Genomic DNA, 13,545 nt, shown 5'->3' with positions numbered 1-13,545 from the left:
AATAGCATGTCCTAGGGACAGAGGAAGCAGCTGTGTTAAAGTATCTGCCTATTGCTACATTTTCAGGATTTCTATTAATGATACAAAGTCAGTTGAAATGACATCCATTACATATTTGTCTAAACAAGTGGAGAAGAAAAATAAACAATGTGGTGCTAGAGAATCCATTAGAATTGTGTATCTCTGCCTGTCTTTCCTAATCAGAGGAGTTGATATCTATATTCTACCCACAGTTACTTCTGTAGCACATATATATTGCATGAAAAGCACTAAGACAGTGAGGTTTGCCTGTCTAATGTAAGTTCTTACTCCTCTTTACTGTTTTGTGGTTCATATACAGATAAAATTTGCATGCTCTGAAGGATACACAATGGTTTTTAAAACGATCCTTTCTTCATGAAAAGAAGCAAAATGGGACTTCTACAGAGTAAATAACTTCATTCATTGAAGAACCATAAATATTTTTGCAACAGTGCAAAGAAATTTTCCCGAAAGGAGATGACTCCTCCTGGGTGATGTGGAAGTCTCTATTAATGTTTATGCTGTTAGATTCCACAAATGCTACTCTACCATGCCATAGGTTACAGTTTTTCCTCCATAGATTTTTGTTTACAGTTATTGTCAGCATACAATTTGAGCCAGGACTGTATGTAAAGGCACTAGAAACAAATCTAAATAGCATGTGCTAATCCTGTTCCATACCTTGGTAGCACTTCTGTCCTCTTATGTCTTTTGTTAACCTTTGTTTTCCAGGTATCTTGTACATTTCTTTCTGTACAGGTTCATTACAACACAAATTAAAAATGGCAAAAATTTAGTATTACAAATATAGTATTACAAAATACTATATTTGATCATTACATTTCATTAGTATTTTAATAATTACTAAAATCTGGCTTTCCTATTTAAAATATCTATACTAGGAGTGAAAGTGTCTCCAGTGTCAGTAATTTTTGTAAACTGCTTGTGTCTCGCAGTTTTGGATATGGCTCGACACGTTCCCCTGTACCGAGCTCTGCTGGAGCTGCTCCGTGCTATTGCCTCTTGCACGTCCATGGTGCCATTACTGCTTCCTCTGTCAGGAGAAAGCAGCGAAGAGGAGGAGGAGCAGCTGGAGTCACAAGCTTCTGTTGGGACCTTGCTGGCTAAAATGAAGACCTGTGTAGATACCTACACCAACCGGCTGAGGTGAGCACTTTGATCAGCCCCGTCCTTCATTTGAACGGTATTGTGTGCTTTAGGAATGCTACTCCCTAATTTAGTGCTCCCGCTGAAATGCTCCAAACCACGCTGCCCCTTGCTGCCTCCTACCTTCCCCTCTCCCTGTGGTGGGCTGGAGAGGAGAAGTGGAGGCACAAAAGGTAAAAATCACAGGTTGAGATAAGAATAATTTACTGGAAGCAGAAATGAGATAAGAGAACAATCAGCAACAGTGTTATTAACAAAAGTGTACAAAAGAGAGTGTGATTCACATGCAGAAATGTTCGCCATGGAGCTCAACCCAACTGCAGGTACCCCACCCTGACCCTTCCCTCCAGCTCGGAACAGGCAATATCCAGCTGCTTTTTCTGGTACAAAACTGGCACCACCCAGCTGCTCCCCCACCACGCTTACTTGACCAGAAGGAACGCCTTCTTCCCAGAGGGGAGTCCCTTTCCCCTGCCCCAGCAATGGTCTGTGGGGATATAGAACACCCTCTGGGTCCTGGGCATGCCCTCTCCTGGATACTACAAAATTAATCTTGTTCTGGCTGGAGGAGGACATGTGCTTTTACTTACTATGAATATAGAAGTGAAAGAAGATGGAGTTCTGTATATTTCTCTGAATGGGTGCTGCCATCCAGAGTGAGAATATACCATCTGTTTGATCTAGATTTTTATTGGCATGTATCTGTCTGGTTTACTGTACTACTTACAGGGAATGGTTTTGGTATGACAGACATAAGCTGGTAGATTTGCATACTCTTGTCATTTCATTGGCAGCTATCAATGTTGCAGTACAGATTTTCATTTCTTTATTTTAATAATTTTCTGCTTCCAGTCATTAGTTGGTTTCCTGATTCTGTTTAATTGTTTCCAACTTAAAGACAGCTTCTTAAGAAGTAATAACCTGTTCTTCTCTGCAAAATTTAGTGCTGTCCCTAAGCATATACTGAAACATCATGGGAAGGTAAATAAAATGTCAGGAAAAGGTGTGTGGAGAATGTTCTTTCCCCCACTGTTATCTTGGAATATTTACCAACCATTACCTAAGAGACTTGGAGAAGGAATCTCATTATTGGGAACTCTTTCTAGTAGCTCTGGATGAACTGGACTTTACCCATCAATTTCTCCAATCCTTCTTGACTGAGATTGCAAGTCTTGCTTATGAAGCACTAAGGTACCTGTAGTGGTATTTTTTTTTTTTTTGCTAGTGTAGTGCAAAAGAAACAGAACTGGGAAGGACAAAAAACAGTTCTTTGTGTTGGATACCCACCTAAAAAAGTCAGCTTGTGCTTGCTGGCAATATTATATATATATCATAGTATATGTAATCTTCTTAAAATAAGAAAGATATTTGGCTTTTGTATAATCCATTTCCAGTGCCTGTGTATATAATGCTCCACCAGAATCGCTGACTGTTTCTTCTTTGCTAATCTGGCCATCCATTAGCCTTGGATTTAATGGCCATGGAAACCTGTATCTTCTCATGTCACTTCCCCAGGCTGAAGCCTAAAAAATTTCTTTGTGAGAATGGCACGTGACTACTGTTCATAAGCTCTTTTCAATTTTGTAAAGTAAACACAGTATGAGTAGTTCTTCAGTGCCAGCTTAGGATCTGGAAGCAAAGATTTCTAGAGTCACAATTATTTTATTATTAGATAGATTTGATAAGAATTCTGTGGTTGGTTCTTTGTGCATTAACTGTACAATTTTTTTGTATTACTTTGTTATACCAGCAGAAAAGGAAAGCTTGTCAATTACTGGATGGTTTAAGCATAGTGGTGTTTGTCTTTGAAGCTGTGTATGGACAAGGATGAAAACACCAACATCCTGAACAGCCTGGAATCACTGGGGTGGAAGGTTTGAATTCTCAGCATTTTAGTTGAAGGTGTGCCAGAAATATAAACAAGTATTGGCATGAATTTCTGAAATGAGACAATCAGCTGTTTCTTTTAGGTCAAATTGGCAGAACAACAACCCAAAATGATGGGTTCTAGTTTCAAAGACAAAACATCACATCCTCTGAGCAGCAGACTTGCATGTCTGCCGAATGTCACCTCCATGTTGGACTGGGAGTGTCCACTTTGATCCGGAATTGGAGCGGAACAGTTTTGGTCTTGGATTTCAGTTAGCATTGAATTTCCTTTACTTTCAAAGGCCACAGTATTCTGTTAGAAAATTGGGAAATTTCTGGATAATGGAGAAGACGTTTAGGGATCAGATGATCTCCCATGACTGTTTCAATGCTAGGGAGTCAACGCCATCAGTGATTGGAGAGCAGTGAGGCTAGTGTAATGAGCTGCCACGAGGGCTGAGTTTGAGACATGAGCTTGCTGTGATGGCTGAGCCCTTTGCTGCAGAGAGCTGCTGATGTGTGGCAAAGCAGGCTCATTGGAACCAACATCTGCTGGCTGAGCTTCATGGCAAATGGTTATTCTGGCAAAATGAGAATTGGCTCATTCGTGTCATGTGTTGTCTAGCAAGCTTACCTTTAAAATTCATTCCTATGCTTCATGGAGATGCTGGAATACAACCAGGTGGGCTTGAGGCATTTTCTCTGCTGTGGCTTTTCATTGTCTTCACTGCTGTTTTGGAGAACTTCTATGTGAGAAGGTGCATTTTGTGAACAAAAAATATTTTCTTCAGAACTGGGCCCCAAGAATTGAAGCCTAATTTGTTCTAATTAATTTTCTTTAAAAAACAATTATCAGTTCCTTCTGCTGCATGCTGAAGCTCACATTTTGAGTTGATGGTTGTCTGCAGGGAGCAGTCCTGCAGTGTCTGGTTTGGAATGCTTCCACTTAATGTCTGTAAATAGTGCTTCCAAGCCCCAAGGTGGGATAGGTGGAACCATCTGGGAGACCAGCTTTCACCAATGGTCATTTGCGCAGTCACAGTCCCCTACTTCTTTTGCCTGATTTCAGGAGATTTTTTTTAAAAAAACTGAATTACTGGAAGGAACAAATGGGGAGACCATGAGGGCTGTGGTTGCAATTCCAGGGTAGTTTTATCCCAAGACAGTGAGCCCCAGACTAAGACTGAGCAACACTGTGCTGTAAGCACTGTCCCTATGGTGCACAGGGGCTGCGTGGTTCATTGGCTGCACTCTGTGAATGCTTTGATAAGGGTATCACTCTGTATCATCACATTTACCTCCGAGTACCAGGCACGGGTGAGTAAGTATTAGTATTGATTTTGAAAATTAAGGGTGCCTTGGGTGTGTATAATTCAATATTCATTTAGCACAGCATAAAGAGAAGGCTGCCATCTTCTAGCACAAGCAATATTAGTGGCTTAAATTATTAGCATGTACACTGTTGTCTCTTCTAGCAAATATATTAGTGACTGTCATCCCTTTAAATATGGGTTGACATTTTCTCTGTTTTTTCTTCAGTGGCTGAAAAACTGTATGGAGAGGTTTCTGTCTCAGTTAAATATTTGGCTCCTCCTCCACTCTGGAAATCGTAACATTGAGATAGAAGGTTTTCCAGCATTGAAGCTCAGGACGCTGTTAAACTGTTGGCTATCTGCATACACAAATTTCTGTGCAGGCTGACAGGGTGGAAGGAAGGAGCTGAATCATCTTATTGGCTTTATGACCTCACTTTTGATATTTCGTCTCCTCCTTCATAGAGTATTGAGAGAGCTGTAAAGCTCCAGCAACTGCTTCTCTCAAGCTGGGGCCCTACTGGTGCCTCTGGATTGCTGGTGTATGACACCCAGGAGAGAGAATGAATCCAGGCAGCACTGCAGCAGTGGAGATGACAGCAAGAGGGGAGGGTGGTGTTTGTTCAGCTAATAGTGTGCTTTGTCCACATTATACATGCTCACAAATGGCAGAGTAGTCATCAGGTTGCTTTTCTTATGTGTGCACAAAGCAATACCGTGTGTTTCAGGTCACACTGAGAAACAGTTTGTGGACTATCATCTTCAGTATAGCTGTAATTTTGACCTTGGAGGACTCCAAGGTTGAATCTGACCATGGAGTTCTTTTGTAGGCTCATGGAGGCCTGCTGACCTTTCTGAGGGCCTGGGACCCTCACAGTGACTCTGACCTTTGTTTACTTTGGGTGTTCTAAGATTCCCCAGTGCACTGGTGATATATGAAACCCTTGGAACTTTGTCATAGGCTTTGAATTACATTTTTGTCCTGGCCTTTTTAGAAGCATATCTTTTAGGGAACAAAATAGGCTTTTAGATTTTGCAGACCAGGATGTTTTGTTACATGAGGGAGATGGGTACCAAATTCACACCTCCATCTTCCGTTCCAGAACTGTTTCGTGCAAGATTTTTATCTTACAGTGCACTTGTTCTTTTTAAATTGCATTATTTAATAGCCATGATAAACATGTTTTAGGGATATGTTTTCAGAAAGGGCTTCTGTGGTCTTCTAATCTAAAAGGAATGTAAAAATGAAGTGCAGTCGTTCATGTCTCCAGTGGTGTTCGGTTCTATCTCAGATCACAAAACTCTGGGAGCTTTAAAAATTATCATCAGTGTGAGAGTGCATATGGCTGGGGAACCTTTGACAGATTTTCCCATCTAGAGTCTAGGGAATTACTTGGTTTTCCATATGCTGATTGTAAATAAACGGAGAAACTGTAAAGTACTGTTAAATATCTCTAAACATTTGTGAATAGTGCTGAAGCAGAGAATAAAATAATGCGTGTACAGGTGTGTACAGGAGAGCTGGAGAAGGACCTTTTACAAAGGGCATGCAGTGACAGGACAAGAGGGGGATGGCTTCAAATGAAAGAGTAGATTTAGATTAGATATTAGGAAAAAATTCTTTGCTCTGAGGGCGGTGAGTCAGTGGAACAGAGAAGCTGTGGATGCCCCATCCCTGGAGGTGTTCAAGGCCAGGCTGGATGGGGCTCTGAGCAACCTGATCCCGTTCTGAGGTGTCCCTCCCATGGCAGGGGGTTGGAATGAGATGATCTTTAAGGCCCTTTCCAACCCAAACCATTCTGTGATTCTGTGATCTCACAAACAGCACTAGCTGTTGTTCTTTTGAATCAAATAAAGGTAGGAAGACAAAATGTTGTCTTTCATAGGAGGGAAAACTGGATGTTGTCATTCATAGGAGTCTTGCATGCTATGGCAATATCAGTTGGTTTGTTCCCTAAAAGCGGGAGGTTACCTTTATCCTAACTAACCATTAGAATATACAAGCAACGCTTGTGTGAGGAAGCAAAATGTTGATAAGGCAGTATGTCTAATTTTGTGGGAATTTGTGTACCAGCTATCTTATCCTCCCTCAGAAACTGACTGAAATCCATGATTAGGCAGAATCAAGGTCAGAAACAATGAATGGGATAAAGGTGTGGCTAAGTTAGATTTATTCCTGCATTTCACTTCCTGAAATGTGTCAGGTGTGTCCTGACTCAGAAGTTAGGCAGCTTGATAATGTGGACCCTCACACAAGCCCCAGATAACTACAGTTGTCAGGGTAGAGCAGTTCTGCAAACACGCGATTTCAAAAGTCTGTTCTGAGGAGAGGCAGGGCGGGGGTTTTCTGTTGTGCTCATGACTGCAGTGGACAGAATCTCCTCTCCCTGGTGGCACAGGAGATGTTAGGAGAATACATTCTCTTTTGACAGTTCAAAAGTGCTGAAGTGTAACTGGTGTGGACAGCAGGGAGAACAAGAGGAAATTATATTATTGGTACTGAAAGTTTGCATTTGAGTAGATGTCTCCTTTCCCTGCTGCTTCAACTAATACATAGTCCTTGTCTGCTGAGGCAGTTGCTGTCAGTAACTCACTATGTCTGTAGGAGTTTTTAAGCATGTGGTGAAGCATTTTGCTTAATGAGGCCATCACCTTGATTTTTTTGATTCTAAGACCAAGCAGAAGGAGGGAAACCAAACAAGTAGTCTAAATTGTAAAAGCAAATGGACGACAGAAGAACCACAAGAACAGTGTTTTGAAAATGAATTTCTAAGAATTAATTTTACTTTTGGTACCTTCACCAAACACATTTTTATTGCTTTTCACACATTCCTCTCTTGCATAATGCCCACTGACATTTTACTTCAGCCAGAATTTCTCCAAGGGTTTTCTAGCAAATAGCTTAAGGCTTCTGCATCAATAGCAGGCAGATCTAAATCTGTATACCTTTCTAGGGAGTGGTAGCTGCTAGCATATGCATGATGTTAAAACAGGTTTTCACTGGGGTTTAGTAGGTTTGAATATACATTTCTGAAGGTGCTTAGTAGGTTATTTAAAAAATATTGGCCTAGGTTTCCAGAAGGAAAAATGCAATAATAAGGATTGGAAAGTATGAATGAGAGATGCAGCTGTTGCTTTTTTGTCATACAATGTTCCTCAAATGCAACCTGGGGCTGGCTGTGATGCCTCTGAATCCTCCTAACTTTGAGGGTCTGAAAGCTCAGAATAGCTTGAAGTCAGCCATGGGCTAACATCCTTTTGGATTAAATCTGGAACAGGGAAAATGGACCGTGCTACAGTAATGTATTTTGTTATTAATGCTCTCTAGGGATATTCTCATTTGATTAGGTACAGTTCAGAGACCATATTCAGTACTACTGTCATCACCTCTACTGAATAGTTTAGAGAGTCATTCATTATGCACAATTCCAGTCTAGATTAAAACACAGAAATGTTACAGTTGGTAAAATGTGTTTGCTATATCAAAACATAAAATTGCTGTTTTTACTCGTGTGGATAGTTTCTTGGTTTACTGGTGAGAAAGAAAACCACTTGAGCTTGGCTGTTGATCTTGCTTGGGTCTCAAAACAAACAAGTGCTGTTGAAACAAAAATGTATAGAAACTGTTGTAAAATAATTTGGGTTCTGTTAGCATTGAAATCCCCCAAGTTTTGCAGGATGGCAGTGTAAATTTATGCTAGCTCTTAAAACATGGAAGCTTTTAAATACGCACATTTAGGTTACATTAGTATTAAATACCCTTGTCCTCATTTCAGCAGTTGACTATCTATGCTAGTAAGGACTGGATTGTCACAATCTAAAGATTTAAATGTATCTATGCAACTAGCTTCTATCAAACAACAGTGCAGTATGCATTTTCCAATACTTAGAAAAATTTGAGGCGTTTAAATTGACATTTTGATTTGCAATACTTTGATTATAAACATCCAATGTAACCTCAATGTTTTTTATATTTTAAGGCTTGTAAAATTATGTTACATTAAACTCTTTGTTGAAATAAAAGCTCTACATTTCTGTAGCCTAGAAGAGAACTTTAGAGAGAGAGAAAATGCATGTTTGACCCACAGTTCTGTGATGCTTGGATTGATATTCATCTACTTGCTGTGAATTTTTACTGGAGGTTTCCTAGAGTTTCACCCTTAGTGTATTTTCAGTAATTGCTAATGTATTGTTTAGCAGGAAGGAGCACTTTATCACCTATTCAGGACTTAGTTTTTCCCAAGGATCTGCAAGGATGAAATGCATGTTCACGACATGATCTTTGTTGGATTGATTTTGTAAGGTTTTCAATCCTTTGTGAAGGTATGCAGACATCAGGTCAGCCTGCAGGGTAACAATCAGGAGGCCTGAGATGTTGAAGCAGAAACTGCTGTGCTGGAATTGCTGGCTTTGTGTTCATATTTTCACTGCTCATAGCAGCTGTACATGTGTTTGTCAAATCCAGGCAGCATGTTCAGTGTTGGAACTGCTGGTTGCTGCATTCAGTGATGAACCTGAAGGTACAGAGGCACATTCCATTTCAGAAGGTTTGGTTTAGTCTCAGTCCTTTATCTTTGGTATTTTTCCCTATTGACAGATGCCCTGGATACTGTTATGTCTGGCTGAAAGATATTCCCTCATGTTCTATGCTATTTGTTTGCCCCATACAGGTCTAAAAAAGACAAAGCTAAAGCGGGAGTAAAACCGGATACTTCTGATCAAGAGCCGGAGGGACTGACCCTCCTGGTGCCAGACATCCAAAAGACTGCAGAGATCGTTCATGCTGCGACCACCAGCCTGCGCCAGGCCAACCAAGGTGAAACACAAACACTTCTCTGGGTCCTGTCGCTGTTTGTCTGTAATACAGCCATTTACAGATAACTTACAAATCAGCTTAGCAGCAAGACTCAACACTTCCTTCCTGTTCCCAACTGCTGACTGCATTTTCAGAGGTGGTTGGAACCTTGTGGTAGTTTTAAATGTTTTGGTCAGGAAACAGAATAATTCAAGGAAGCTGGAGTACACCTCACACCTTCCAGCATGGTTATGTAGCACCTTTTTTTATTTTTATTTTGCTTGGCAGAAAACAACATACGAGACCTTTAGTAATGAACCTTTTTCTGTTAAAACTATATCTTATGAATTGGATTAACTATTAAGTAGATGAGTGCAGAACAAAAAGCTGACACATGGGTTGAACTTGCAGATGTTCAAAAGACCATCTGGTTGTCTAGTAATAAAAACTAAAGATTAAGTAGCTGAATCAGGGGACTGGAATTTATAAAAGCATGTATGATCAGCTCCTAATTTTGGAGAGTCCAGGAATGCATGTGGGAATAGCCATCCACACAAGCATATGTTATACTTCCTGTTCGAAATTAAAAAAAGATAAAAGAAACAATAAAAAAAAATTCAAAGAAGCAGCAGCAGTCATGAATTATTTCTAAGATGAGATTATGATCTTTATTTACTCCAAGCTGTTCAGATAATGATAAACAGTAGTGAGAAGAGATTTGTATATCCGAAGTGATGCCCAGTTTCGAGATGTCTCTGCAAAAGAATGTAACCATAAAATGTCAACACTTGCTGTGCTTTTCTTGGAATTATGTTGTTAACTACAAATAATCATCACATTTTACACAACAGAAAAGAAGATGGCTGAATACTCCAAAAAGGCTGCTGTGAAGCCCAAGCCTTTGTCTGTTTTACGATCTCTTGAAGAGAAGTATGTGGCTGTCATGAAAAAACTCCAGTTTGGTAGGTTGAGAAGTGTGAATGTGTGTGTTTTAGAAAGCAGACGCTGCAGAAATGTGTGTTCTGGTGAACAGAATCCTTTATTATTTTTAAAGTTAACAACTGTCTTACATACGTGACCACTGATAGTTTTCCCATGAGGAAAATCGTACATCTGTGTTTTCAGTTTACCAACTCATGCAGTCTTTGAACTAACAATAAATGTTTTAAGCATGCACTAGGATAATTTAACAGACCAGATGAATTCAGTGATGTGATGATGTTCATGTTTTTGTTACAGTAATGATTTTTTCTGAGTCTCTCAGTTCTCAAATTACATTGAAATGTTTGATTTTTTTAAAGCTTATATATGAGCTTTATATAATATATATTTATTTATTTATGTATAAAGCGCCCAAATATGTTATTTTTAAAATAGAACATCATTAAAATCAAAATGTGTTTTTCAAATGAAACTGCAATAAATTTGGTTGTTTCCTTTCATGAAGTGCAATATATTGCATTTGGAAAATGTGATGGGAATCGGTCCTTACTTTGGCCATAAATGGAGTGTGTTACCAAAAAAATTCATAAAAAACTAATAGTATCTTACCCAAAAAAGAGCTATAAAATTATTGCAAAAACATGTTCACTGAGTCTTTTTGAGTTGTGGTGACAGCATTTGCCATCACATTTCTGTGCTGTTGTATTTGTAAGAGGTTTTCCTCACAAATGTTTGTGGAGTGTATGCCAAGAGTAGGAGTTAGGAGGGTTTGTAGGAAGTGGGAGCTTTTCCCTCTGGCAGCTGTCCTGCAGATTTTGTGTAGCAAGTGATTAAAGAAAACCAGCTCCACTGTGGTTTTTCAATAACATTGCCACCAGCGCACAAATAAATACCGCTGGCACTTGGCTTCGCACAGGTTCCATTATTAGCATTATTGTGTTTGTAACATCATCATATTCCTGGTTGGGAATGGCTGGTAGCTCTCCAAATTGGGGGTGGTGTATATTTGACAAGTTGCATATGAAAGTTTGTAAATTAGCTGCAGAAATTGTTTCAGCCCAGCACGGTTAATGCTTTGGTTTCTGTGATCACTGTTAACTCACAAAACACGTATTTTTTTGCATCACTGTGATGCAAATCATACTTCCCTGATTTTAATGCTCATAATCTTTATCCAAGACTAATCCACTATAAACTTCCCTCCTTTCCGGATGCATTAAATTTTTTTTCTCTTCTAGATACATTTGAAATGGTTTCCGAAGACGATGACGGCAAATTGGTTTTTAAAGTGAATTACCACTACATGTCTCAGGTGAAGAACGCGAGCGACGCCAACAGCGCTGCCAGGGCCCGGCGCCTGGCTCAGGAAGCCGTGACCCTCTCAACCTCGCTGCCGCTCTCGTCTTCGTCCAGCGTGTTCGTGCGCTGTGACGAGGAGCGCCTCGACATCATGAAGGTAAGGAGGCAAAGCTGGGTTCACTTCTCTCTGCAGCCTGGAATAAAAGCATTCGGGAAGGTGCCTGAAATCTTAGGAAAAACCAGAAATATTTCACATCCACTTCAATTGCTGTCCAGGCATTCATGTAAGCGGTACTATTTGAGTCTGAGTCTGATTTCTCAGCAACTTGGCAGGGGCAGGGAGAGCCCGTCTACCTCAGGAGCGCTCTGCTGGCCAAGGGGTCTTCATAGAACAGGGTTAGTTCTTTTTCAGCTATTCCAAGGGGAAATGTTTAGTGCTGTTGCTCCATTGTGGTCCAAACATATCTTTGCATGTGACCGTTGCAGTGGCAGGCAGTAGGTATGGAGAAGTAACACTGAGTGCCTCTGGACCTGGAGTTTGAAAAAAAACCATTCTATTCTAATAGCATCCAACAGGAAAGAGTTTCAGCTCCTTCTGTCTTGCTTTCCATTTGCAATCTGGAGAAATGAGTGTTTGTGGAGGGCTTTGCTTACCCACAGTAACAGAACGAGCAGCCCGACACCTGTGTATGATTATGAGGTCAAATAATAATTCCTGATACACAGCAGGTGGGAATAAAATGCTTCTATAACAAAATAAAATGCTTCTATACAAAATCTCGACCATGTGATTGATACAAGGGTGGGGATTTTAAGTGTCCTTTGTTTCTCTCTTTTTAACACTGGTAGGTTCTCATTACTGGTCCTGCAGACACCCCGTACGCAAACGGTTGCTTTGAATTTGATGTGTATTTCCCACAAGACTATCCAAATTCCCCTCCACTTGTGAATCTGGAAACAACTGGAGGCCACAGCGTGAGATTTAATCCCAACCTCTACAATGATGGCAAGGTAGGTCAGCTGGGATCCTGTGTTAGATGTCACGAGGAAGTGAAACAGGTGCAAGTTTTTTCATTTTGTGATCGAATTATGGATCAGCCACTCCCAATGTAGAAGGTGAAGCTCTTTGGTTAATACCGATCTGCAGACCAAAATGGAGAGGGATTTGGCAGTTTCAAGTGGGAATTACCCCCTTTCTAAATAGTCTTGCAGATTTTTGGAGATCCAGCCTTTATGAGTTGGATCAGACCAAAAAAGCAAGCATTTCTCTTCTGACTGAGAAAAATGGTTTTTTCCAGCATTTTTTGCTAAATGAACCAGTCAGAAATCTGTTTTGGCTAGCTGAAATACCCTTTCCGTGGACAAAGTATACTTTATATCAGCTGCAGCTTCTGAAGGTTTGCTGAGTGCCTTGCCTCTTTTTCTGCATTCTCTTTCTATTAATGTGGACACAGAGTATAATTGCTAGTGGAGACTTTATCTCCATTTTTCTTTGTCTTGTTTTAAGTCTTGGAAAAACTTGCTGCTAAGTTTCTTCTGTTTGTTTTGTCTCTTTGTTTTCTCTGTCTTGGATTGTTTCATTTCACAATAAGATTCAAGAATACCATAAACTTCCCTCAAGTTCAGATCAGTTACAAAAGTTAAGGAATAATTCCAATTTCTTGATAGTCTGTGTGTCAGAAACCACCTGTTACATGCTTAAGCAGAATGACTGTCTTTGAAACCCATAATTACAGGTTTTATAACAGTATTTAAAGCAGAAAGTAGAGAATCAGACAATATTCACAATTCAGGGTTTTTTTGAGCCACTAGAATCCATAGGTTTCCTGTGAGGAAAAGTAATCTGCCTTGTCTTGTTTGTTTATTAGCATGCTGTTCTTGCTTATCCACATTATTTTTATCTGTTTTCCTTTCAAAGTCTCATGGTCTTAAGCTGCACCAGGGAAGTTTTAGGTTGGACATTAGGAGGAATTTGGCCACAGAAAGGATTATTAGACATGGGAATGGGCTGCCCAGGGAGAGTGTGGAGTCACCAACCAACCCTGGAGGTGTTTAAAGGAAAGGCTGGACCTGGCACTCGGTGCCATGGTCTGGTTCACATGGTGGTGTTCCGTCACAGGTTGGACTCGGTGATCCCTG

General features: G+C 40.2%; 1 protein-coding gene across 4 annotated transcripts in view; it reads left to right on the top strand.

The window, feature by feature from the left end:
• Positions 1 to 13,545, top strand: part of BIRC6 (baculoviral IAP repeat containing 6) — a 173,386-nt gene that overhangs the window by 150,492 nt on the left and 9,349 nt on the right. For all 4 annotated transcript variants that reach the window (XM_063390687.1, XM_063390688.1, XM_063390686.1 and 1 more), the window contains 5 exons: positions 978 to 1,188; positions 9,041 to 9,186; positions 10,017 to 10,127; positions 11,346 to 11,563; positions 12,256 to 12,417. In XM_063390687.1, the coding sequence (XP_063246757.1) occupies positions 978 to 1,188; positions 9,041 to 9,186; positions 10,017 to 10,127; positions 11,346 to 11,563; positions 12,256 to 12,417 (848 nt within the window). The remainder of the gene's footprint in view (positions 1 to 977; positions 1,189 to 9,040; positions 9,187 to 10,016; positions 10,128 to 11,345; positions 11,564 to 12,255; positions 12,418 to 13,545) is intronic.

This window comes from Prinia subflava, chromosome 2 (assembly GCF_021018805.1).
Source record: "Prinia subflava isolate CZ2003 ecotype Zambia chromosome 2, Cam_Psub_1.2, whole genome shotgun sequence".
Lineage (NCBI taxonomy): Eukaryota > Metazoa > Chordata > Aves > Passeriformes > Cisticolidae > Prinia > Prinia subflava.
Note: the sequence above shows the minus strand (reverse complement) of the source record. Positions and strands in the feature narration are given on the sequence as shown.